Genomic DNA, 25,804 nt, shown 5'->3' with positions numbered 1-25,804 from the left:
AAAAAAAAATTGATTTAAACAACTCATATTCATGAAAAATTAGATTCATATAAAAGGTGATTTTCTTATCGAGCATTACTCATTATTTCATCTATAAACAGTTTTAAAAATATTTTTGTTATAGAATTTTTAGTTTAAATAAAAATATTTTTTACTTTCTGAATGACAACATATATTTTTAATTTCATATTCTAAAGCCGAATATTTTTCAAAGTATTTTGATACATAAAAATCAAAATTTAAACGAGTAGTTTATAAGTTATAACTTTATTAGTATTTTAAGTTTAGATAAGCAAAGTAGTTGAACCAACATTTTGCAATGTATCCCATACCTCTCAGTAGTGGAGTGCTCAGCTAAATTTTAAATACTTATAACTTGTAAACTACTCAGCTGATTTTTGATTTTTATATATTAAAATACTCCAAAAATTATTCTGTTTTAGAAAATGAAATTAAAAATATATATTTTCATTTAAAAATTATAACAACAAAAACTATTAATATTTAAAAAATATTTGTTTTATTTTGACTAAAAATTATGTAACAAATATTTTCAAAAATGTTAATAGATTTTGAAATAATGAGTTTTGTTTGAAAAATGAATCGCTTAGTATAATATCATGCAATAAACAAACATTAATAGTTTATAAATAATTTTTAAATACTTACGTTACTAAAATGGTATGACTTTATATTATATGCCAATAAATGTGATAATAATAACTTATGAAGGGAAGTAAGTATTATATCCAATTTGTTCCCTTTTTTAAATGTAGTGTAATTATTTGACTCCAATAAAGTTACCTGAAAAATAAAACATAAACAAAGTTCATTTTAAAAACCATTATTAAATTATTAAATAAGTAAGTTAAAAACAAACAATTCATTTTTCTTATATAAAATATAATACCTAATTAATTTATATTTATATTAATAAAGTAGGATTTGATCTATAAAAAAATAAATAATTAAGTCGAATCTATAGTTCTGTTTGTAGTAACCGTTTTGACTCCTTAAAATTTGCAGCTATTTATTGTATATCTATACAAAAATCTAATTATAAATTAATATATTTTACTTACAGTACTGTTTGTCAAATGTTTTAATAGCAGCTTCATAACTTCTTCAATTGATGAATATCGATTTTCATAAAGGTCCATTGAGTTAACTCGAAACAATGAACTAATATGACTATTATCATTTAAACTTGAAACTGTGACATCTAAAAGCAGTTTCTAAAAAAAAAAATTATTATTATAAAAATTGATATTATATATACATTAATATTACCTGTCCTCTAGTTAAATTTGTATCTTGTGCAAGAAGAGATTTAAGAATATTTAGCCGTCCAGATAATGGAGGTAAAAGAAGTGATGCACCAGTAGATAGACAATCCATTAAACTTCTTTCTACTACTTCTTTTACTTGCAAATCTACAAGTCTAAATTAAATATTGATTATATTTTACTGATTTAAATATTGTAACAAATTTGATATTAATATTTACTTTAAAAGAAGTGTACGAAGTTGACTTGTTTCATTACCAAGAAGTTTTGAAAAATTGTGACCAGATACACGAGCAAAAAACAAATGATTATTCAGCATATTTAGACTCAAAATTAACATTTCTTCATTAATGCTAAATAAAAAAATAATTTGCTTATTAAATTATACATAACTAATATATAACATTAATTTTCAGCGATAAAAATAAATAATAAAAAAGATTTTTTTTCTAAAAATACATTCAGTCCTTATTTTCAACAATTAATAAATGTATTTTATAATTATACAAATAAAATTACTTTTTGTCAAAATAATAAATTGATCTAAAATGTTTTTTAAATTTTAAATTTTAAAGGTATATACAACTTCAACACATAAAAACACAATTTAAAAATGAGTGGGACATAATTATTTACAATATGCTGAAAGTAATAAAAAAAATGCATACTCATTTGGTGTAGATTGATGAGACTCAATTTGTTCGCAATATTTCTCAATGAACTGTCTTAACCATTTAAATGTACTTTCATGTAAATCAATACAGAAAGGACTATGCCATACATTAGTTTGCCTAATTATGAAAATAAAAATGTCATTAAAATAATTATAACTTAATCCATGATTTACAGTAATGTTAATTGATATTATTAAATAAAGTGGTTATTAGATGTTTTACATTTTTTATAAACAAAATTATTTTATCATATTACTTTATCTTAAAACAATTTGATCAAATTATAAAACACTTAATCAAAAAAGTATGTTCAAAACCAATACCGCCATAGTAAATTAATCAACCTAATCTAACTACATAATAAAATACAGCGTGGAAAATTTTGAATTATAACAAAATAATTGATATTGATATCATATAAATAAGGAATTTAAATAAATTTTAACTTAAAATATGTAAAAAAATTTCTTTACATATTTTTTAGTTTTTATGATTCAAATAATAATTATTTATAAAAAATATTGTATTCAATTTTTTAACTTAGATATAAAAGAAAAGTTATTATAAAATTCTAACAAAACTGTTTTCAGTTTTTTGAAATTTTGACAGTTTTCAAAAAAATTATTTTTTCCAATAAATATAAAAAAAATTGTGCATATATATTTTTTTATTTTTTATGCAAATGTAAAAACAAGTTATGTGGAATCTTATATTAAATCTTCAAGAATTTTTACATTTCTAAAAAAAAAAATAGAAAAATATAAAAATTTCTCATGTTTATGTTTTTAAAAATTATCACTTACTCAACTTTTAATATTCTTAGATGCTCTAAAATTCCTACTTATTAAGAATAATCTACTTGTAAATAACATCTTTCTATTATCTAATCAATAAGTATTTATTGTTTGTAACATATATATTATATATGTATACCTGTCTGGTGGTAATGTTGTCCAAGCAACACTATGTGAAGTTCCAGCAGAAATTTGATTTATTTGTTTACCTTCTAGATTAATAACTTTACTAGGACGACTTACAGGACTTGTTGAATGACCTTGCCCACACTGCCCTTTCCCATTAGAACCCCATGCATACACCTAATCAAAAAAACTTAATTATACATTTACACTTGTATTTCATAGACTTTTTAATAATGTATACACTACATTCATTCAGAAACATCATATTTTTCTTCTTAATTGTATAAATATTATTAAATTAAAATATTTTCTGTTTCAAAAAAAATATATAATAATTTGGATTTATTATAAGAATGATCTACTGAGGTATTGAAAAAACAACATGCAATATCTATTCTCTCAAGATATGTAATTAATGATTATAAATTGATTTTACTTACTGCACAATTCCTTGTTAATGCCAAACAATGAGAATCTCCTACAGATATATCAATAATAATTTGTTGCATTAAATCTTCAACCACTGCTGGTGAGAAGAGAGTAATTTCTGATGAGCCACATCCAAGATTAGATCCTTGACCCCAAGTAAATACCTAAATCATTGTATACAAATACATAAACAATACAATTTCAAATGGTCCAACAATTTATTATATATGTTTTCATATTTTTCAAAGATGCATTTATTATTTATATTGTTAACTTAGATTTACTTATTAGCCGATTCTCAATTGTCAATGAAATACTAATACAATATTAAATATCATATTTACTATGGATATTATTTTATATCAGTAGCACCAATATAATTTAAATTTATCATAGTAATTATATGTTTTGAAATTATATTAATTAATTATTAAAAACTCTAGAGAAATAAGACTTTTATACATACTTCACCAGTACAAGTTAATGCAACAGAAAAATGTATTCCAGCGGCAACTTTTTTAATTTTGTAATGTCGCAATCCTTCAATTTTTTGTGGCTTATACAATCTTAATGTATTACCATGACCAAGTTTTCCATTATCTCCAGAACCAAAAGACCAAACTGTATTTCCATCACGTGAACAAGCTAATGTATGAGTTGAACCACAAGCTACATAACCAACTGGCATATCACTTAAGCTTTTAACAAGTGTAGGTATAAACCTAGGGTTACAATCACCATGCCCTACAAAAATGATATGATATTATATGTATAAGACATCATATAATGCACATTCTTTATTTAATACCTAATCGACCGTGATCTCCTTCACCCCAAGTGTATAGTTGTCCATCGCTAGTAACTGCAGCACTATGTCTATAACCAGCACTTACTAATTCTATTACTTTACCAATAAACGGCCCTTGGATTAGTTTTGGTTCTTTATGTGTAGCTACATCTCCATGCCCTAATTTTCCATAATCACCTACATCAAATTTATACTTTAATAAAAATTGAATACATATAAGATTATTTGTATCAAACCTACCATCTCCCCAACTATATACTTCTCCTGTATCACTTAAGGCTAATGAATGACCATCACAGCCTTTTGATGACGATACTTGTTTAATCTTGCAATTTATGTTAATACGTTTAGGAACGGCTTGATTAGATGAGTTACCTAATCCCAAGCGACCATAACTATTTTTTCCACAAGCACTTACACAACCTTTTGTGTCTATAATAAATGTACAATATTGTCCTGCCTCTACTTTTTGTACATCTGACAGAGATCTAACGAGTCTTGGAACATCTGTTACTTCTGTTGCTCCCTCAGCATGTTGATTTGAAGAATTACTCCCCCACATAAATACTTCACTTAAAGGTTGTGGTAATTCTGCAGAATTCTGATTTAATGGAGTACGGACAACAGAAGTTTCTCCAAAACTAACAAGCTAAAATTATTGTTAAATAACTTTTAATAAAAAATACATTATTAATAAGCCTAATAAGTTACTTTTTTCATTAATAATAAAGCAACATCTTTCAGTGGTATACAACTTCTAGATTTATAACTTTCAAATTCTTCTGATCCAAATGCAAAAGTCAATATAGATGACATTTCTTCCAAAACTCGATAGAGTTTTTCAAATGGTAAACAAACATCATTAATATTTAAAGCCATATCAATCCATTCTAGTAAATAAATAAGAGATTCTCGCTGATATGCTAATAATAATGATAATTCTGCAAGTTGTTCTTTAACTGTACAAATTAAAAGTTTTCATTATTATAAAAAGTTAAAAATTATGGTAGTTTAATAAAATATAATTTCACCATTCATATTTTGTATAAAATCAGCATTTAAACATTCTTTTACAAAATGCATTACATTATCTAAACAATCCAAACCAAGTTGAGGCAGTTCAGCTTTACTACCCAAAGAAAGTGGATTTAATTCTCTCATAAGAGTTAATGCTGTATTAAGAACTTCTAGACCCATATTAATGTCTATGAACATATTATATGAAGAATAATTAATATTTTAACAATAAAACAATAATAATATTATATTAATAATTAACCATTTGAATTTTTGTTTTCCCAACTTTGTTTTAACAGAGTGAAAAACATTGTAAGTCCGGTTTTCACAGTTAATTGTATAAGTACTTGTTGTCCAGTTAATTTTACTACTGGTTTTATGGTTTCTTCAATAGAATTTTGTGGTGTCATTGATATTTGAACACTTTTATCTTCCTATAGAAAGAAAAAACAATGATATCTGTTTAAATGAAAAGTATTTTAAAAAAATATTATTTTTAATATTACCTTAGACGAATAATATTTCATGTGTAGTATATCATATAAGTTATTTAATAAAGCTAATTTTTTTTGCAGTCTTTTAGAAAATGTCAGACTATCATAATATCTACGAGCAAGTTCATGATGGCTTGTAATTATTTGTTTTTTTCGCTCATTTAATTTATTTACAGACATGCTCGGTAAAGAATAAACATTTTCTTCAATCTCATATCCAATTCCATTTATACTATGTAATATTTCCATTACATTATCATCTGTACTATTATAATCAAAGTTGGCCAACTTTGAAACAATTTCTGCATCTGCATCCATATTGAATGATGAAAGGATCTTAGGTATATTTATGTCAACTTCTTCCATTACACACTAAACATAAATAAAATTTATAAGTGTAATTTATGAAAATAACTAGCAATCAAATTTTAATAGATGAAATTGATGGAATTGTTTAACTTATGAAATCAAACATAGGTATAAATTGTGAATAATATTATTTAGTTATGTTAGTAAAAAAAACTATATTTCATAATTATAATACATAAAATTATAAATATTTTATCTATACAATTATAAACATATTTATGTAAAATACAGAATTATTGCTTTTTATATTAATAACTGTTTAATGAATTTATTTGTTGAGTTGTTTTAGAAATTTATTAATTTAATGGACCTATTGTAAGCCACTATATCATGTTTTAGGAAAACAATTATCAAAATTTTGATTCATTAAAAAATTAAATGTTTCTTTATGCAACTCAGTATAGGTAACATAAAAATATAATTGAATTTAAATGAATTGTAAATTTGTAATAACCAATTATAATTTACTGTATTTAATAAATACTTTTTATTATACATTTATTATATACATTGAGTATAATACGTTTAATACATAAAAACACAGTAAAAAATATTATTCAAATTTTATTAAAATTAAATAGCAAAAGAGTATCCAAATGAATAAATTCTAAGCAAAAAATTTTAATGTAGGTTCAAAAAAATCAAAACTAAAAAAATTTAAAAGTAAAAATCAAATTTATTTTGATAAATTTAACTCTTAAATTTGATTTTTAGTGAATATTAATGGTCAAATTTATATATAAATAAAGGCAAGTAAGTACATCAGTTAAAAGTATTTGTCAATTTACCTTTACATTAATTCCAATCAATAGTATTTTTTAATTACGTACACCTTCGTTTTACACATTTCAAATAGGCACAAATATCACATAGTATTTATTGTTTTATACATGAAATTATTTTACATATTTTCACAAATTTGAGAATAAAAATTTGAAGTTACAATTTTCTTTCGAAAGAATATTATTTAGCAAAAAGGCAACAACCATTAAGTCTATTATCAACTATCGACAATAAAATCACAGTATAGAATGATATAATCATCCCTTAAAGAATAAACAGGGAGAACTGATAATTTCATTATCAGTAAAATTATTTTCTTTTTAATAATAAGTTGGCAATACTTTTTTAGTTTCCTTACTTGGATAAATGATAATGAGATAATATATAATAATAATATTATGTTAAACATTAAACTCAATTACTCAAATCTCTTTATCTCGGAGAAGTGAAAACTGTGAATATTTAATAATTATCATACTATATTTGTTATTTATTACTTATGGTTAATAGTCTTTTTATCCAACTTCAAATTTGTTAATAAACGATTGTTTGTAAACGATTTTTAAATTTGTGATTTTGTGAAAAATAATGGAAAAACTGATTAAATTAAAAACTCTTAATTGTCATATAACGTGTAAAATATGTAGAGGATATTTAGTGGATGCAACAACAGTAACAGAATGCTTACATACATGTTTGTACCTTCGTTTCATATTTAACATTTATTCTTCAAACATTAAAATTATGTTTCATTTGTTTTTTATTTAGTTTGCAAAAGCTGTCTTGTGAAACATTTAGAAGAAAACAACAGTTGTCCTACTTGTCAAATTGTTATACACCAATCACATCCATTGCAGTATATAAGTTTTGATCGTACAATGCAGGATATTGTATTTAAATTAGTGCCTGGGCTTCAGTTAGGTATCTATACATAAATCCAAATAACCTAAACATTTACAAATAATAATATATTATAATTCTCTATTAGATGAAATTAAGCGTGAAAGAGAATTCTATAGAATCAGAGGTCTACCATACCCTAAAGAAGTCCCGGCTGGTACTGAAATTGATGATGATAAGACAGCACAAGATCAAGCTGCAGCAGATTCTGATTACCATAGAACAGATGAACAAGTAATATCCTATTGTTTTACATATGCTTACCTAAAAACAATAATATCCCATAATATTTTGTAAACTTTAACTATATCATAAAGGTAAATATCGGATTGGAATGTGTTGCATCTCACTTGAAATCGTTAAAGAAAAAGTTCCTAAGAGTGTCATCTCAGGCCACTATTACACATCTTAAGAAATTCATTGCTGTGAAAGTACTTGATGGATCAGATAAATACAGAGACGTGAGTAACAATTACTGTATTTCAAACAATATTTTATTAAATATATTTCATATTTATATACTTAATTTGTTTTATTTAGATTGATATATTGTGTAATGATGAATTATTGGGAAAAGATCATACTCTTAAATTTGTATATGTAACAAGATGGCGATTCAGAGAACCTCCTTTAAAACTTCAGTATAGGCCAAAATTAGATTTGTAATTTATTTTTTTGATCTGTTATATTCAGTATTGTATCTTTTATTTATCGTATGTACAACTTTTTTTTAAACTTATGTCTGTTCATTTTAATTAAAAATTATAATGTATTAAAATACATTTTAAATATTACTGTTAAATGAAATACATTTAACTTTTTTTAATACTTTTACAATCTTAAAAATATGTATTTTGTAAAACATACATATTATTTATATCAATCTTAGATTAATATATTTGTATATAATATAAAATAAATTAAATGGGTTTTGTATTTTTTTAAAAGCATGATTTTTAATTAAATGTTAGTAAAATTATAAAAAATCATATCAATATTGTCTAGTTACTAATTATTTATAAATAATTTTACTTTTTATGATTAAAATATTTTTTATTAATATGTGTTAATGCATGTTTTGCATTTAATTAGCCTTATTGTATTGTTTGTACTGATATAGAGTGATTACAATTATTTTAAATAATTATTTGTGTTTATGTCCCTTGTATTTATTTATTTTTGTATTATTATTCATAAACTATATATAATCTATTTGCTATAATATATAATGTAAAATTTTTATGTTTAATGTAAGTAATGTTGCTAATTATTTATTTAATTATTTTATTATTACTGAAGACTAGAAATATATTCAACGAATTAAAAATGTAGACTAAAATTTAAATTTATCAGACTGGTGAGTACTGAGTGGTAAGACCCACCCACAATATTGTATCTACATTCGTTTTCTATCATATAAACACATAATGATACTAATCACTAAATCTAAGTAATGCAGATACAATACCTAATTTAGGGGGTTGGTGCTGTAGCGGGCAATGGTAGAATTTTGTAAGTTATTGGTATACAAATTATAAATACTTAAATATGAGTACATGAAAATTATCCTATAAGCGCAACAAATTCACTGTTTACTTGTTTCATATCTAAGATTTTATTTTTCATTATATTGTCTGAAACTGACATCAGCGCGATTGCTAACACATAAACAATGCCAATTTTACATTCAAAAATACTCATATCTTGTTTCAAAATAAGAATATCATAAAAAGCTTACAATATTCTAAGCATTAAATTTAATCAATTCACAAAGAATATAAATAAAACACTAATAATAGTATGTCACAAATTTAATTCATGCAGTAGTTAGATCAATAATCAGTATGAGTGTATGACAAGACATAAAAAATATATGGAGGTGATCCATAAAAGACACTTATTATTTCAGAAAACCACAACGTAAATATTACTTTTGCATAATTATGTCATTTCAAAACTAAATTTATAGAAACAAATTACATTTTTATAGATTTTTATATACAGTAAAAACACTTTATAAAGAAATTTGTTACAATGGAAAACTCTACTTAACGTAAATATTACATTATAATGGTTTGATTTATAACCTATTATATAATTCTTATATGCTCTCTTTTACGAAAACAGTATAACATAAAAAATCCTTGGTCTCTTCAAATTTGTTATAGAGAGTTTTCACTGGATTAAAGAACTTTAAAAAATCTTCGATAGAATAAGAAATAAAAAATTAGTGTTATAATGGTAATATAATTTTTTTTTGGTTTATGTTGTAAGACTTAAAATTATAAAAAAAATATATATTTTTACAAACATTAATGGTTTTTGAAATAATGAGTGTCATAAATTAAATGGTACACATTATATTTTGATATTCACTAAATACTTGAATATTTTTTTTGGTATACAAATCCTTTATATGCATATCATTTTGCATTGCCTAAAATAATATATGCTACTTAAATACTTCTATTCTGCATTTAATTAAGTTTAGTTAGTCAAATTATATTTAGCTGTATAACGTTGCAATCAGATTCACAATTTAAAAAATATATTATTTAACAGATCCTTTAAACTTTTATTACATATTACAATACTTTTTATACATATTAGGGTAGTGTGGCAGCTAAAACATTTTTTTCCTCAAATTACATTTAATACTTTTACACCATCCACACTAAAATTGGATAATGTGGTTTATTTTCAATTATTATTTTAATCTTAGGATTTTTTTTTGTTTTTGTTCATGAAATCTCTTCCTAAGACCTAAAATCTCCCATGAATATAATATTAATAAATTCAATATTTCTATTTAATACTTTACCATGCCTAAGGTACTGTTGTCTATTTGTCTATTACTATCAGTTATTACTGTACAACTTCCACCAAGTACACATAAACACCAATATATATTATATTTATTATTAATAGTTTAATTATCAACCTTTAAGAATTTCCTGTCTACCTTTCCTAACCATAAGACACCTATTTTTATGAATCACATGGTTCTAATATACCACCTTCGGGCTTCGAGCCACCACTGTGTAAGTGTATATTTTTTAAAAAGCAATAGAACTCTCAAAGTTATATAGTACTAAATTGATAAATACAATTAAAATAGTTTAGTATGTCAAAGTAATTTTCCAGGTAATTCGATAATCAATCCAAAAAAATACTAGTGTCTTACAGTATAATATGTTATCTTTTCATTGCAAGATAATATTGAGATTTTAACCTCGATAGTAAGAATTAATAATCATTTACTGTATTTAAAATTTGTTAACAGATATGTTTTCAATATTATTTGACCAATAACAAAATTTGTCTTTGTAATGTACCTAATTTAATTGATATAGAGAAATACAAAGTTTTATAGCAATCCTCAGTACAAATGGAATAAAAAAAGAAGGTAAAATTACATAATTATATTAAATACAAAATATAACAAGTCCTTAAGTAATGAAAAATTTAATGTATGTCAAACAGTTAATAAGGACTAATATATTTTTCTTTAAGTACTATGCAACACTATAGTACATATTTTCAAACTTACATTTCCAAGAACTAATTTAAATTTACTATTCACTAAAAATATTTATTTTATTTACTTATAAACAATAAAACTTGAAACTTCAGTTCTTTTTTTAAAAAAAAAAAAAATGTTATTATCAGTTATCTATTATTACAATACAATTTATAAATTAATTTTGAATATACAAAGATATATCATATATTTACACCAAACATTTAATGATAAAAAAAAAAATAGTAAATTTAATCATGATAAATTAAGAAATTCACAAAACTACTGTTTATAATAAAAATGTATTTATGTAATAAAACTATTTAGGTTTGGTTTCTTGATCAGTAACATATCTAATATAAACATTATTTTCTGGTATTGGATCTGGATGTACGTCTTGTTCATACATATAAGAACTACCAATGGCCAAAGATGAACCTTAAACGAAAATACTATTTAGTTATTACTGTAAGCTAATAAATGCAATTTAAAATACAATTCTTTTAAAATAAGTCGTATCATAAAACTATTATAAAAAATAATCAAAGGATTATAATAAAGTAATAAACCTACTATATTACAACATTATAGTCATGTTTGACATAAAATAAAAATATCTAACAATTAGTATAAAATGTATAAATAAAATTTTACTCACCATCATGACTAAAGCATAGAGATGTAATTCCTGTATTGTAACGATGAAATTGACATAATCTTTTTTTATTAAAACCATCCCAAATATTTACATATCCATCAGAACCACCAGTGGCAAATGTATTAAATACTTGATGAAAACTAATGACATATCAAATTTAAAAATATTAGAAAAAGAAAAACACAAATAAAATACATAAATACATTTTTTTTCTCTACTTGAAACTTATATAATTTATTGAAAAATCAAATTACATTTTCATATCATAATCTAGTTTTAAAATATATTATTAAATGTATTTAATGTTTATATGCAATAACAGTATAATACATCTGTTAATAAATGTTTAGTTTATTGAAAATGTTAAATTAACATTTAGTTCAATTTTTGAAATATATATTAAACTATCTATTGTCAAGGGCATCTTTACTAAATAAAACTTAATTATTATTTCATAGTATTTCTTATTTTATTTTATAGATTTATTTGTAACTTTATCTGGATATGTTGTTAACAAAGGTTAAGCAATAAAACAATTTAAATTAGAAAAATACAAAATTATTACCTGATAGCATTTACAGGGTAAATGCATTCAATATCATTATCTTTTATTCTATGACATTTAAAAGCATACTTTTTCTTCTGAATTTCTGGAGCTGTATCAAAATATTCAACAGCTACCCTTCCTTCAATACTACTTAACACATAACCTTGTTTATTTGGTGAACAACGTATACATCTTGTTTGAAACTTTAAATTTGATTCTCTCCTTTGCATTATATATGCCGTGTTTCTTAAATCCCAAACAAATACTTTTCTTCCAGCAGTACCAACAACAAGTTTTTCACCTACATTACTCATAGTAAAAACCTAAATAAAACAAAAGATAGGTTAACTATTGACATGATGTTAAATAATAATAACACATTTAAATGAAAATATGTAACACATACTTTGTCTGGTTGAGGGAGAGTTCCAACACATTGAGATGTTCTTGTGTCCCACATTTTAACATTACCATCCCAACCACCAGATAAAACTACATTTACTTCATTTGAATACTCAACACAGCGTACCGCATTATCATGTGAGCCTAGGACACTTTCTGAAATATAATATAAGTTAAATTATGTATGAAATATTTAAATTTAGTTACTATAAATATTTACCTGAGTTACTATTTAAATCATACATTTTTAACTTGTTATCCAGACCACCACTAAATGAATGAACTGCATCCTATTAAATATTTGTATATATTTATACATACAATTTGTTGTTAAATTTTACTATTACATATAAATTTATCATAGATGCATAACTTAATTGTACTTGTCTAATAGATAATTAATTTAATAATCAATATTATTAATTATAGTAACTATACCTGAAAGCTAACATCCAATACTGGCCGATCATGTGTATACTTTGTACGCATGCTATTCGCCTGGACATCATAAAGTCGAACTGAACAGTCCCAAGATGATACTAATAAAAACTGAGATGAATTAGGTCCAAACTTTACAGATGATATTCCATCTTCTGGCGGGTTTTTAAGTCTAAACTCTGATCTGGACTCGCCTATCATATTTAACTAGGTATAAAGTATGAAATTTACTTGAATAAGAAAATACTCATGTGTTTACAATAATAAATTATTGAATTATAAAAACGATTACAAAAATATTGTTTCTGTTATTTAAAAATTTTTACTAATATGATTTTTGTATTTATCGCTGCTAATCAAATAATCAAATTATTAATAATCAATTGAATAATGTTAACGAAAATATTTATATATATATATATAATCAAATTTCAAAAAAAGAATAAGTTATTCATAATAAACATAATTTAGGTGTAAGTAAATCGAAAATCGTAACCGTCAGGATACATAACATATTACACTAAGCGTCTAAGCAGAAGCTGAAGCCAGAAATCAAATTTAATCAACAAATGAACAACTAACAACACGAACAAACTATAGCGTTTAAATTTGAATTATACGTTTTTGAGGTTATATTGTTATAAAGCCGAATAACGATTTATCAATACGACAAGGATAACCGAGAAAATACATAAGTTCCAAACGACAAAAGTACCGACAAAACTATTTTTTTATATATAGGTAGTATAATATTATACCTTGAGTCTTGCGCAAAAATAGCATAGTGCTTAGAACTATACAAAAATTACTAGTATTTTCTAATTCTTTTATATGTCGATGGAAAATAGATTGCACTACGTCACTACCATACCTACTCATATTTTCAATTTTGTTTACGACCTATTACGGGACTTCAAACAAAACTATTATAGACTAAATTGGATCATAAATGTCACTTACTTACAATTTTTTGAACTCATGTGTATGCGCAACACAACTTAATTTATTTTTATTGCAACTGCCAACTCCCATTTTAATGGTAGTTCACGGATTAATCGATTATTTCCAAATCATTTTAATTTACCGACTATTTGTCTTATAAATCCAATTAGCTAAATGAGTTAGAATTTAAAAAAATATATTTAAATTGAATTTGAACATTTTTACCTATGTATTTTTTCTTCTACATATGATACAATCAAAATTAAATATCTGTTATTGACGTCATTGTTATTGAAGAAGCATTCCTGTAATCGACGTAAACAATCGTAGTAAATAGTATTGCTACTTACTAATATAATATTTTGATTTTCATTCTATGGTGTAGGGTTCTGGGTCACCAACTAAATCCTATGAAGGTCCGGTTTGAAAATATTTAACTGGTTGCGGTCTCTAACAGTTAATGGTTATAGAAATACAGATTATTTTCCATTACTTAGACATTTTTTTGTCGTAATATAATTTTTTAATTTTATATGACACACTACTCACATATATAGTTTTTATTTATTTATATTATAAAAAATTTAAAATCTACTCCACGGATAAGGGTCCTTAAAGAAACTAAAAAACTGTACGCAGTCCGCGAGTTGGTAACCCAAGTAGTATATATATTAGTAGGCTATATAGAATGGGTATAAAACATGTGAGTACATATGCTTTACTTTTATTTTATTCGGCAAATTACCTTTATTACCGAGTGCAGGATAAGATGTATGTTACGTTGCTTATGAAAAAAAATTAGTATTATGAAAAAAGTATTATATTTATATTAACTTTTAAGTATATGATTAGTGTTTATACATAATTAAATTATTAATATTATAATTTTTCGACCATTTATATTATAGTTCAAGGTTCTTGCCGTTCTTTCAGAAGTATACATTTTTTTTTAATTCGATAAAACCTGCTACCTATTGTTGTGCTCAAATCAAATTTAGGGCGAGTAGTTTATGAGTTATAAGTATTTAAAGTTTTGAAGCGCGGAGTCGAGTAGTACGGGGTTATACCGCAAAATGTTTGTCCACTACTCCGCTTGTCTAAACTTTAAATACGTATAAATCATAAGCTATTCGCCCTAAATTCGAATTTTATGTATCAAAATACTCGGAAAATTATTCTGTTTTGGAATATGAAATTAAAGTTCTATGTTGTCATTTAAAAAAATAAAAAACTTAAAAAAATATAAGGATAAAAAATGTTTAAAAATATAATTTTTTAATAAAAACGTTGTTTTTTTAACAACTTGAAACTATGTAAACAAATATTTTCAATTCAAAAACATGAATACTTTTTGAAATAATGAATGTTTTATGATAAAAGAATCACTCTGTATATTGTTATCCATAAATATATTCTTACTTAAAAGTTTGATAATAGGTGACTCTAATATCAAAACTAAAAGCACGCTTTTGAAACTAGTAAACGATGAACGAAAATTTACTAAGTCGTACGTATAACGTGTGCAAGGTTATATTCAGTGGTGAGGCAGAGTCAACACATGCGGGTGCGACGTCCTCTTAAGATATGATATATCTTAGTATCTATAGACTATATGTCCTATATTTATATTTATTATACAATTGTTATCATTAAGATAAACAGTAGCAAGTGGAATCGATATATAGATATTATAAATTTATAAATTGCAGTATCCGAAGGAGTCAATAACCAGCCGAATCAATATACACACATTCATGACAAATTATATCTATTGTTATTTATTAGAATCTATTTTGTCATGTGCACATTGTTGATAATCGTCATTCGTCGATAACGGAAGGAAGCGTGCTGCATAATATAGTATAATAATAATATAATATGTGTACAAAACTAAAAACATTTTTAAATATTAATTATATAAAATATTTTGTATTTATAGTTATAAATGAAAATAAGAAAATAGATAAAAAATATAATAATATAATATGTGTATAATTATAATGTGTACAAACATTTTAAATTTTTTTAAATAAATATGGTTATATAAAATATTTTGCATTTTTGGATACAAAATAACCTTGACCGATTACCACCTATAGGCTATAATATAATAGATAAAACTATTATTAGGGAATAGATGCAAAAAAAAAAATGTAATGGGAAGCGGGGGTTTTACAATCCTTTGTAAAGGCGCTTAGGTTAGTTAAGTAACTATAAAAAATGTGTATTAAATTTGAATAAATAAATCATCATACTTATATAAATAAGGTATTTGGTATATACGGTGAAAACTATTGTGGGTGGAGAGTGTACTGCAGTAGTGCAGTCCCGCAACATTTTTGGGATTATTTTATATTATAGGTATTAGATACATAATCAGTGGCGTACTTAGACCTGAAGTTTAGGACTAGGAATTATAACAGGGGTACTAAATTCAAAGTTGGGGGCTTAGTCTTCCTAAGTTACGCCTATGCTCAGACATATTAAATTGATTTCAAGATGGAATATTGTTTTGTTTAACTACAAAGTGTCATATTTTTATTAAATTTATGAAATTTATAACTAGATAATACCTAGGCCTAACCTAGTATGTACTAGATATACATAATACATTTGTATTGATAAATATTTTGTTAAAGAAATCTTCGAATGTTTTGGTTTCTAAATGTAATGTTTGGAACAAATGTCTATTCGAACAAAAACATTGCCGAACAAGCGCTGTAGAGCTTTTATAATAATTTTTGTTGTCAAGGACTCTATGGTCCCGTCCGTGATCAAGGAGTATATTATTGTGGGATTGATAATAATAATAATGATAATAATTTTATATAATGTCACAATCTTAGAATTCTGATATAAAAAAAAGTGTAAAATACAATGTTCAATGTTTATAAATTCACAATAAAAAAATTTCGGTCAGAAATATAGATGTGATTTAGACGAATTAATGAAAATCACTAATCTATGATAATATGATATAAAATTAAGATGTTTAGTGTAATGCGTTAATTTCGTTGCGTTTTTGTAGTTTCAAGTTTACGCATTTACAAATTTCATATTATGTAGATAATTATAATAATTTATGAGTTATGATCTAAACTTCTTATATATTCTAATGCTTTTTATTTCATTTTTATTTTATTATTAGTTGTTAACTTTTTAAATTACTTAGTTAAGTTTTATTAACATAAGTTGTATTTTAATAATTTATTAATTTAATCATGGCTGATTCGGGACAATTTAAAAAGGTAAGATACAATATGTAGTTAATGATTACTAATCATACTAATGTTATATAACATAACAAAATTGTATACATCAATTAAAATCAAAATTCTTAATTTAAATATTATTTACCTCCTTTGTGTAATGACCTTACCTATAGAAGTTTTAAAAAAAAATTACTCAAATTTCTACTTTTTTGCAACAAATTAGATTTCACCAAATTTTTTTCTTATCATTTTTTGTGCAACATCTAATATTGTTTTAAATAATTTGTAATATGTGTATATACTTAAATGTGAAAAAATATAGTATACTGGGAGAATTTAGATTATTTATGAATATGCTTATGACATTTAAACTGTTTAAAGAATATTTATTTGAGAATTGAAGATCTAATAAGTATTACAATTGTATAATCTCATAATCTAAAAAATAATTATGGTAAATCATAAGCAAAGAAAATGTGCTTAAAGGCAGTTATATTGATTTTACAGACAGATATTATGATGTCCAATATACCTACATTACTTCATTTTGTATACTATTACTAGTATACAATTAAATAAATTATAATCGAATATTACTAAATACTTATAAAAATCTTAAATCTACATTTATATAACTACAGATTGAAATAAAATGCAAATTAAACAAAATAATGCATTTTAAGATACATCTTTTTGAATATTCAGTTCAAATTTTAAAGTAAATTACAGTGCTTGAATTAGGAAAAATTAAGTTGAATTCAATCCAATGATTTAAAAACTGCATTCCAAATGTACAATAACAACATAGAGTCTTAGGAGGTTTTGCCTCCTTTAGCCAACTTTACTTATATTTTAAATACCATTTTACGGCTATACACATATTTCAATTCCAAATATAATATATTTTGATAGTAATACCTAAGTCCTACATATTACAGTCGAAAATAAAAAAAATAATAATAATCAACATACATAATTTATTCAATAACTTAATAGATAACAAAATTAATAATTGTTTTTGATATTAAAAATCATAAAATTTGTTGTATAATTGATATAAATTGAAATCCGCATTTTAATAAAGAATATTTTGGACATAAGTTTGTGCTGTCCCCACATTCCAGTGAAAAAATGTAGTTGTGGTATACACAAAAAATAGAGGAGTTTCTCTGCGCACCCCTCCCCACCTATTCGAACACTGGTGAATTATAAAAAAACCATCTAATATTTTTTCAATATTTATTTATCAATTTGACACTATATGGCATTTTATGAGATGAACATTTATAACAATTAGTATTTTAATGTGAAAATTTTAATTTCTAGCTGAAAGTTGAGGTATGTTAGAAAAAATTTTTTTTGGATATCATTTGATACAACTTCATAAATAAATAAATAAATTCATATTCTATTTTCGGATAGAATTAAAAACAAACTAAAAAAAAATATGAACTAGTATTTATTTTTAAATAGTACATAGCAGAACAAAAGCTCAAAGCATTTTCTATTGGAGCAATGGGAAAAACTCAACCTTCAAAAAAAGAATTAAATGAACAAAAAAAAAAAGAAGAAGAACATGCTGCTGCTCAAGTAATTAATCATTTATTTTATGATACTATTTAGATTCTTGGATTTTTTATAAATAAAAGTGATGGTTTTAATGTAATTTAATTTCACAGGCCTTTGAAGAGTTTGTAGCAACTTTTCAAAATGAAGGGAAAAAAAATAGTAAAGTTTGGGTTAAAGCTGGTACATATGATGCTGGAAAGAGACGTAAGATTTAATACATATTAAAATTAGGTCAATAGATACTAATCGAATTATATCGCATATTTAGAGGAGGATACTCGTGAAAAAGGTAAATTATATAAGCCTCAAGCAAGAGGAAATGCAGACTCAGATAAAACAGATGACCTTTCTCGTTTTATGGGTGAACGTAAAAATGAAAGAATGCTTACAAAGAAAAAGAAAGAAGGTGAAAAGAAAAAAAGTAATCTAGAATTATTCAAAGAAGAACTAAAAATGTAACTATAAAACTTATCATTCTTATATTTTTGTATTTGGTTTCTGAATAATCAAATACAGTTTAACAAATTATTAATTTATTTTTGTGGAATTATTAGGATTCAAGAAGAAAGAGAAGAAAGACATAAATTCAAAGGGGTTTTACAAAAAACTATTGAGGATCCTGAAATTAAGAGTAGTACATAATATACCTAAATATGTTAAAAAATTAAATAATATCTTTAAATATTTCTTTAGATTTGATAATGGTCGAACCTGATGAAATTAAAGGTTCATTTGATTCTGGCGATCCAAATACTACAAATTTGTACTTAGGGAACCTTAATCCTAAAGTAAAGTATAAAATATATTTAATTATTATAATATGAATAAATGTTATTATTGTAGATTTATTATTTATAGATTACTGAAGCTCAGTTAATGGAAGTTTTTGGAAAATATGGACCTTTGGCAAGTATTAAAATAATGTGGCCTAGATCTGACGAAGAAAAAGCAAGAGGGCGTAACTGCGGTTTTGTAGCTTATATGAGTCGTAAAGATGGCGAAAGAGCATTAAAAAATTTAAATGGTATGTTATTATTTTTATAATTTTATATAAATTCAAATATTTTATCATTTTCAGGGAAAGATGTTATGTCTTATGAGATGAAAATGGGTTGGGGTAAAAGTGTGCCCATACCTCCTCACCCAATTTTTATTCCACCCGCTTTATTAGCTATAACATTGCCACCTCCACTTTCTGGATTACCTTTCAATGCTCAGCCTATTTTGCCACAAAAAGAAAAAAAGGTAAAATTTATGTTTTATAAATTATATATATAGGTATTATAATTTTTAAAATGAATTAAACATAAGATAGTTATTTTATATTCAAAATTTTAAAACAAATTTAATTCATATCATTGGATACAACAAATAAAACTGCTTATTAAACTAAAAACTTTCTGTATTTATTTTTCAATACTTATTATTTATTTACTTAAATTATTGATAATTGTTTTGGAAAATATCCACCTTATATGCAAATAAAATTTGTAATTTAAATAAAATATTAAAAATAGTTATTGTTGTACAACTGAATGATTTTTGTTGTAGAATCATGGACGAACACGACAAGATGGAGGATATTTTGATAGAAATCAACCAGTTGAAAAGGTATTGTACTTTTTTAATAAATTTTACTGTTTTTGTTATATAATTTACTCGATCCGACTTTCTTCAATACTGCCCAAATATCTATGCAGCTGGCAGACATGGGATCATAGATTTTGAAATGTATTAATAAATAATTTTGTCGGATCGAGATATTGTGATAGAAATGTTCAATTATTGATAATTGATAATAATCATTCTATAAAAAAAAAAGTAAAATATGTATTTATTAAATAATTTATTTTAATTTACCTAAATGATACATCAACCACTTTGTTTTAAATCAATTTGCTTTTTTGTGACAGATTTTACCGCAGACTATCATTAAAGTGGTTATACCCACAGAAAGGTAACATTTTCATTTTTCTGATGTAAATTAATTAATAATCCTAAAGTATAAAAAAAAGATTTACAAATTATCAGAAGATGGCCCCTAAGTTATCGATGTCAGCCTGTTGAAGCAAAGTGAAAAACTAAAAATGAAAAGCATAAAACTATAAACTAAAAATGTATATATTATATTAATACTTAAAACAATTTTTTTTAGAAATTTGTTAATGCTTATACATCACATGATTGAATTTGTAATACGAGAAGGACCATTATTTGAAGCTATGATAATGAATAAAGAGTTGAATAATCCAATGTTTCAGTGAGTATCTTATTTAGATTTTTTACATTATGAAGATTATTTTATACACTATAATAACTACGACATGATACTACTTGATTTTATTGTTATCAGATTTTTGTTTGACAATTGTTCGCCAACTCATATATACTATAGATGGAAGCTATTTTCTATGTTACAAGGTGATTCAACTAAAGAGTGGCGCATTGATGAATTCCGTATGTTTAAGAATGGATCAATTTGGAGACCACCACCAATGAATCCATATACTGTTGGTATGCCAGAAGAACTTGTACCAGAAGAAGATTTAGTTACAAGGACTAAAGGAACTTTAAGCGTATCTCAAAGAGAGCGATTTGAAGAACTTATAAGAAATATGACTCCTGAGCGGTTAAAAGTAGCCGAAGTCATGGTATTTTGTGTAGAACATAGTGATGCAGTAGAAGAAATTTGTGATTGCATTCAAGAATCATTATCTAATGCTACAACCGCATTACATAAAAAAGTGAAAATATAAAATAATCAAACTATAATATTAAAATATTATTAAATATATTTAAATATATGTATGTATGTATTATAATTTAGATTGCACGGCTTTATTTGATATCAGATGTTCTACATAATTGCAGTTTAAAGGTTATAAATGCAACACAATTCAGAAGAGGGTATAGTTTTTTTGTCTTAGTAAATATTTTAAAGTATTTAAATTGCATTCATACTTTTACAATAGGTTTGAAACAAGATTAATTCCAATAATGGAAGAAGCTCTTAAGACTTATAAGAGTTTAGATTCTCAAAGTCAAGCTGATGGTTTTAAACACCGTATTATGCAAATTTTCCGTGCTTGGGAAGACTGGGATATTTATCCAAAAGAATTTTTGTTCAGATGTCAAAATACTTTTCTTGGGCTATCAATAAATGAGGTAAATCTTTGTATAAGATGTAAGTTGTGACCATAGTTTACTATTTTAAGTTTTTAGATACCCCAAGAAATAATTAATTCTCGTGAAGAACTACAATATAATACAAATTCAAAATCTATCGATGATTCTGAAAACATTGACGGAGCACCTTTATCTGATACCGAAAATCTAGATAATGAGGATTTAGATGGTATACCTTTAGATGGTGCTACATTGTTGAAACATGCATATGATGATACACCTCCTGGTGATACAGATATTGATGGTATACCATGTAAGTTATCTATTAGATTGAATATAAATTTATTTTATTTTTAAAAGACAAAATTATAAATACTTATGTTTTTTGTATTGTATATATTACACAGAAAAAAAACTTAGGTTTCATTATTATATTTTAAAACATATTATATAAAAATTATCCATGTTGTATAGTATTGGATGATGATATTGGAGGTGCACCATTAGCAGGAGACTCAATAGGAAAAAATATCAAAGCAGCTGCATTTGTTCCATCTAGATGGGAAACTGTAGATCCTCATGAAGCTGAAGAACAAGCAATGACTACTAGCAAATGGGAAATGTTAGAAAGAGAAAATAAAAATTATAATAGTGAGTCCATCGATCAAGATTCCCCAGACGATGACTTTAATGAAACAAGGTATTTTAAAACCATTAGTGTTATTGATTGTTATAATCATAGGTTCATAAACTGTACTCTTAACTACATAATATGGATTATATATTTGATGGGTCGCATTATATTATTAACATGAACTTTTTATAAAAAAAAAAATTAATTTAATTACAATTATAATAGTAAATAGATATGTATTTTATACGTAAATATAGTAGAGTCTTGATAATCTAAACACAGGCTAATCCGAAAGACTCAGTAATTCGAACGTCTTTGAGTGTACATCCCCACCATTCCATTATTGTACTTATGTAGACAAATAAAATAATAATCATAACAATTATTACGACTGCATATCACACATGTGCTTTGTCAGATTCCTTAGGTTGATAATGATTATTAGTCATGTGTCATACTTTATAGTGATTTCATTTTTGTCGAAAAAAAGTACATGAAAATGGCCCAATGTAAGCAATTCATAGGTAATCCGGACTACTCTTTTCCCCAATCTCGTTTGGATTATTGAGACTCTACTGTATGTAATTTCTATGTTATACTATAACTATTATTGTTCAAATTATAAAAATATATGCCAGTTTAAATATAAAATAATATGTCTCAAAAAGCAAACTTGAGTAGGTGACAACTATACACTTATAATATAGTTATACAAATTATCAAAAATTAGCAGTTATTCATATTAAAATAAATAATAAATCACTTTTTTTAACATGTTTTTATTTAACTAAATGCATTTTATTGTATGCTAAAATATTGATAATTGATATTATTTAATTTTAATTAATCACAAACTGGTAATTGAAGAGCAAAAGAAAAAATAGCTTACTTTTAGTAATGTGTTATCAAAAATTTCATACTTTTTGAGCTGTATCTATGAAAATATTGGAAACGGTTACTTTAAATATTATTTTATATATATTAGTTTTATTTTGTGCATGGTTAAATTTTAATTGATTTAGAAATGTAAATCTTAGAATTATGTATATTTATATTTGATTTTTAGAGAAAATACTGATGATCGAAGAGCTAAATTAAGAGAAGTAGAAGTAAAAGTCATGCAATATCAAGATGAATTAGAATCTGGCAAAAGAGCATTAAAAGGTGGATGGAATATATATCAACAAGTGGAACATTATAGACGTAAACTACTCAAAAAAGTTCAAAAGTCCCCAGTAAGTTAATTGATTTATGCTAATTTTTTTTAATTTCACTAAAATTTTTAGTATAAGCATATTTTCTAATCTAATTAAATTTTACTGATAAACAATTGTAATTATTATATTTATATAATTTACATCTTAGCTTTATATTCGAAGTAATATAAATAAATAAATAAATAAATAAATCATACTATGGGTGCACCCTTACTGTTTGTTTACATTTACTAAAGCGGCATAGTAGGTTAGGATACATTGTAATATATTTTTGTATAAACCAAAATAAATGTATATTATTTTATTATATTTTACTTTGGACATTTTGAATAAAATACATCCCAGTATTTTATAATACAGATTTGTCCGAATGATTGAAATCATAATATATTTTTTTGTAATATTAGGAAAAGGAATTGAAATTGGAAAAAGATAAAAAAGATAAAGATAAAATCAATAAAAGATTAAGTCCCGATGAAGACTATCGTGATGGTAAGAAAAAGAAACGATCAAGAAGTCCTTCAAATAGCCCAGCATATAGTAAATGGTCATCTCATAGCATAAGGTAATACATTTTAATAAATTGTGTATTCAATACTTAGTATATAATGTATTTCAGAAGTGATAGTTCAAGTCCTCCTTCAAGAAAAAGGCCAAATTCACCTCAACGTAATAATAAAAAAACAAGAATATCACCAATTGATTCTCCTCGTTCATTATCAAGAAGAAGGGACCGTGAACGCGATGAAAGGCATAACTATCGACATAAAAGATCACATTCACGTTCACCTCATCGGCATCATGTACATACACCTCCAACATCTATGTCACATACATCACGAAAGCACAAACACAAATATTGATTAAGAATACCTTGCGTACTGAATAATATTATTTTGTCATAATGTTTTTCCTATATTTATATATATATAGTTCTTATAAATAATTTGACTAATAAGTTTGTCAATTCATAGAATTATTATTAAATTTTAAAAATAAAATAGATTTTAACAATCAAATATGTTTCCTTATAAATATTACAAGTTGAACTTTACTGTCAATTTGTTTCCTAATTTTATAATGATTTTTACTAAAAATATTTCTATAATTATGAATAGTAACGTCTCCATTTTTTAATTTTTTTACCTTAGAAACGTTAATTTAAGACCATTTTATTTTATTATTAATGCATTTAATTAAAATAAAGTATTACATCTGTTTACACATTTTAAAACATTATAAAAAATGTTAACTGTTATATATTTAGGTTTAAACAACTGTTCTTGAATAATGGATGCATTTTTGATTTGCATATTTATTTTTGTATATCTTTGCTTAAACATGGCTAAGAGGACGTCACACCCACAGGTGTCGTCTCCATCTTACACACGTATGACATAGTAAGTTTTCAGTTCACCAGTTTCAATAGAGTGCTTTTAGTTTTAATATTAGAGTGAATTGACTTATTATCAAATTTTTAGGTAAGAAAATTATCTGTGTTCTCTCATTGGCTTTTTACGATATTTTAATTTTTATGAGTATTATGAGCATTTTTAAATATTTAAGAATTTCAAATTTAATAAAAATTCTTGCTTAAGCTTAAGTAGACCCTCATATAAAATTTTCAAAATCGTTTTCTATCAGAAATTAATCATAACACTTTCAGAATCACATGTTGAAACTTAAAAAAATCGTCCAACTTTGCTTCATTACAAACAATTTAAACATCATGCACCATCTAAGTTTCTAACGACTGCCACCGCCGACCGGTTAGAGCCGTTAGAATTATAGGGTTAGAGTAACATGTAATAGTTCGTGGTCAAGAAAAGCCAGGCAAGGAGTTCTGGACGTCTGTCTTC

At 24.6% G+C, this 25,804-nt stretch overlaps 4 protein-coding genes across 7 annotated transcripts in view; 2 read left to right on the top strand and 2 right to left on the bottom strand.

Moving 5' to 3' along the window:
- LOC113550474 (probable E3 ubiquitin-protein ligase HERC1) overlaps positions 1–6,965 on the bottom strand; it is a 31,794-nt gene extending 24,829 nt beyond the window's left edge. For 2 of the 3 annotated variants that reach the window (XM_026952321.1, XM_026952319.1), the window contains exons 1-15: positions 6,786–6,965; positions 5,641–6,000; positions 5,397–5,568; positions 5,149–5,322; positions 4,829–5,076; positions 4,358–4,766; positions 4,118–4,294; positions 3,776–4,053; positions 3,321–3,473; positions 2,894–3,057; positions 1,955–2,077; positions 1,508–1,639; positions 1,291–1,441; positions 1,083–1,235; positions 670–804 (exon numbers count right to left, since the gene is read on the bottom strand). In XM_026952321.1, the coding sequence (XP_026808122.1) occupies positions 670–804; positions 1,083–1,235; positions 1,291–1,441; positions 1,508–1,639; positions 1,955–2,077; positions 2,894–3,057; positions 3,321–3,473; positions 3,776–4,053; positions 4,118–4,294; positions 4,358–4,766; positions 4,829–5,076; positions 5,149–5,322; positions 5,397–5,568; positions 5,641–5,994 (2,823 nt within the window). In that variant the 5' untranslated portion in view covers positions 5,995–6,000; positions 6,786–6,965. Of the gene's footprint in view, positions 1–669; positions 805–1,082; positions 1,236–1,290; positions 1,442–1,507; positions 1,640–1,954; positions 2,078–2,893; positions 3,058–3,320; positions 3,474–3,775; positions 4,054–4,117; positions 4,295–4,357; positions 4,767–4,828; positions 5,077–5,148; positions 5,323–5,396; positions 5,569–5,640; positions 6,001–6,785 lie in introns of those variants that run through there. The other variant, XM_026952320.1, reaches the window with a different exon arrangement.
- A 268-nt stretch (positions 6,966–7,233) lies between these two features.
- On the top strand, positions 7,234–8,458 carry LOC113549042 (polycomb group RING finger protein 3). The gene is made up of 5 exons (XM_026950189.1): positions 7,234–7,474; positions 7,549–7,701; positions 7,769–7,914; positions 7,998–8,141; positions 8,221–8,458. Exons 1-5 carry the CDS (start codon positions 7,369–7,371, stop codon positions 8,344–8,346), a joined length of 675 nt encoding a protein of 224 aa, XP_026805990.1. The 5' UTR covers positions 7,234–7,368; the 3' UTR covers positions 8,347–8,458.
- A 2,962-nt stretch (positions 8,459–11,420) lies between these two features.
- Positions 11,421–13,797, bottom strand: LOC113547990 (mitotic checkpoint protein BUB3). Its single transcript, XM_026948602.1, has 6 exons — positions 13,246–13,797; positions 13,028–13,097; positions 12,812–12,963; positions 12,424–12,728; positions 11,859–11,998; positions 11,421–11,638 (listed from the first exon to the last, which is right to left on the bottom strand). Exons 1-6 carry the CDS (start codon positions 13,444–13,446, stop codon positions 11,520–11,522), a joined length of 987 nt encoding a protein of 328 aa, XP_026804403.1. The 5' UTR covers positions 13,447–13,797; the 3' UTR covers positions 11,421–11,519.
- A 3,242-nt stretch (positions 13,798–17,039) lies between these two features.
- Positions 17,040–24,933, top strand: LOC113554530 (U2 snRNP-associated SURP motif-containing protein). Of its 2 annotated transcripts, none has more exons than XM_026958421.1 (19): positions 17,040–17,435; positions 18,873–18,989; positions 19,079–19,172; positions 19,237–19,423; positions 19,523–19,599; positions 19,662–19,756; positions 19,827–19,992; positions 20,047–20,213; positions 20,520–20,579; positions 20,882–20,925; positions 21,124–21,228; positions 21,322–21,712; positions 21,796–21,875; positions 21,941–22,133; positions 22,191–22,407; positions 22,569–22,794; positions 23,795–23,963; positions 24,353–24,510; positions 24,565–24,933. In XM_026958421.1, the coding sequence occupies exons 1-19, from the start codon at positions 17,409–17,411 to the stop codon at positions 24,806–24,808; spliced, it is 2,817 nt and encodes a 938-aa protein (XP_026814222.1). In that variant the 5' UTR covers positions 17,040–17,408; the 3' UTR covers positions 24,809–24,933. The 2 variants fall into 2 exon arrangements, with proteins under 2 accessions (XP_026814222.1, XP_026814217.1); XM_026958416.1 differs by having other exon boundaries at positions 17,409–17,435; positions 19,523–19,602.
- The last annotated feature ends 871 nt before the right edge of the window (positions 24,934–25,804 follow it).

This window comes from Rhopalosiphum maidis, chromosome 4, assembly GCF_003676215.2.
Source record: "Rhopalosiphum maidis isolate BTI-1 chromosome 4, ASM367621v3, whole genome shotgun sequence".
NCBI lineage: Eukaryota > Metazoa > Arthropoda > Insecta > Hemiptera > Aphididae > Rhopalosiphum > Rhopalosiphum maidis.
The sequence above is the reverse complement of the archived record's forward strand: the minus strand, read 5'-3'. Positions and strand labels throughout refer to the sequence as shown.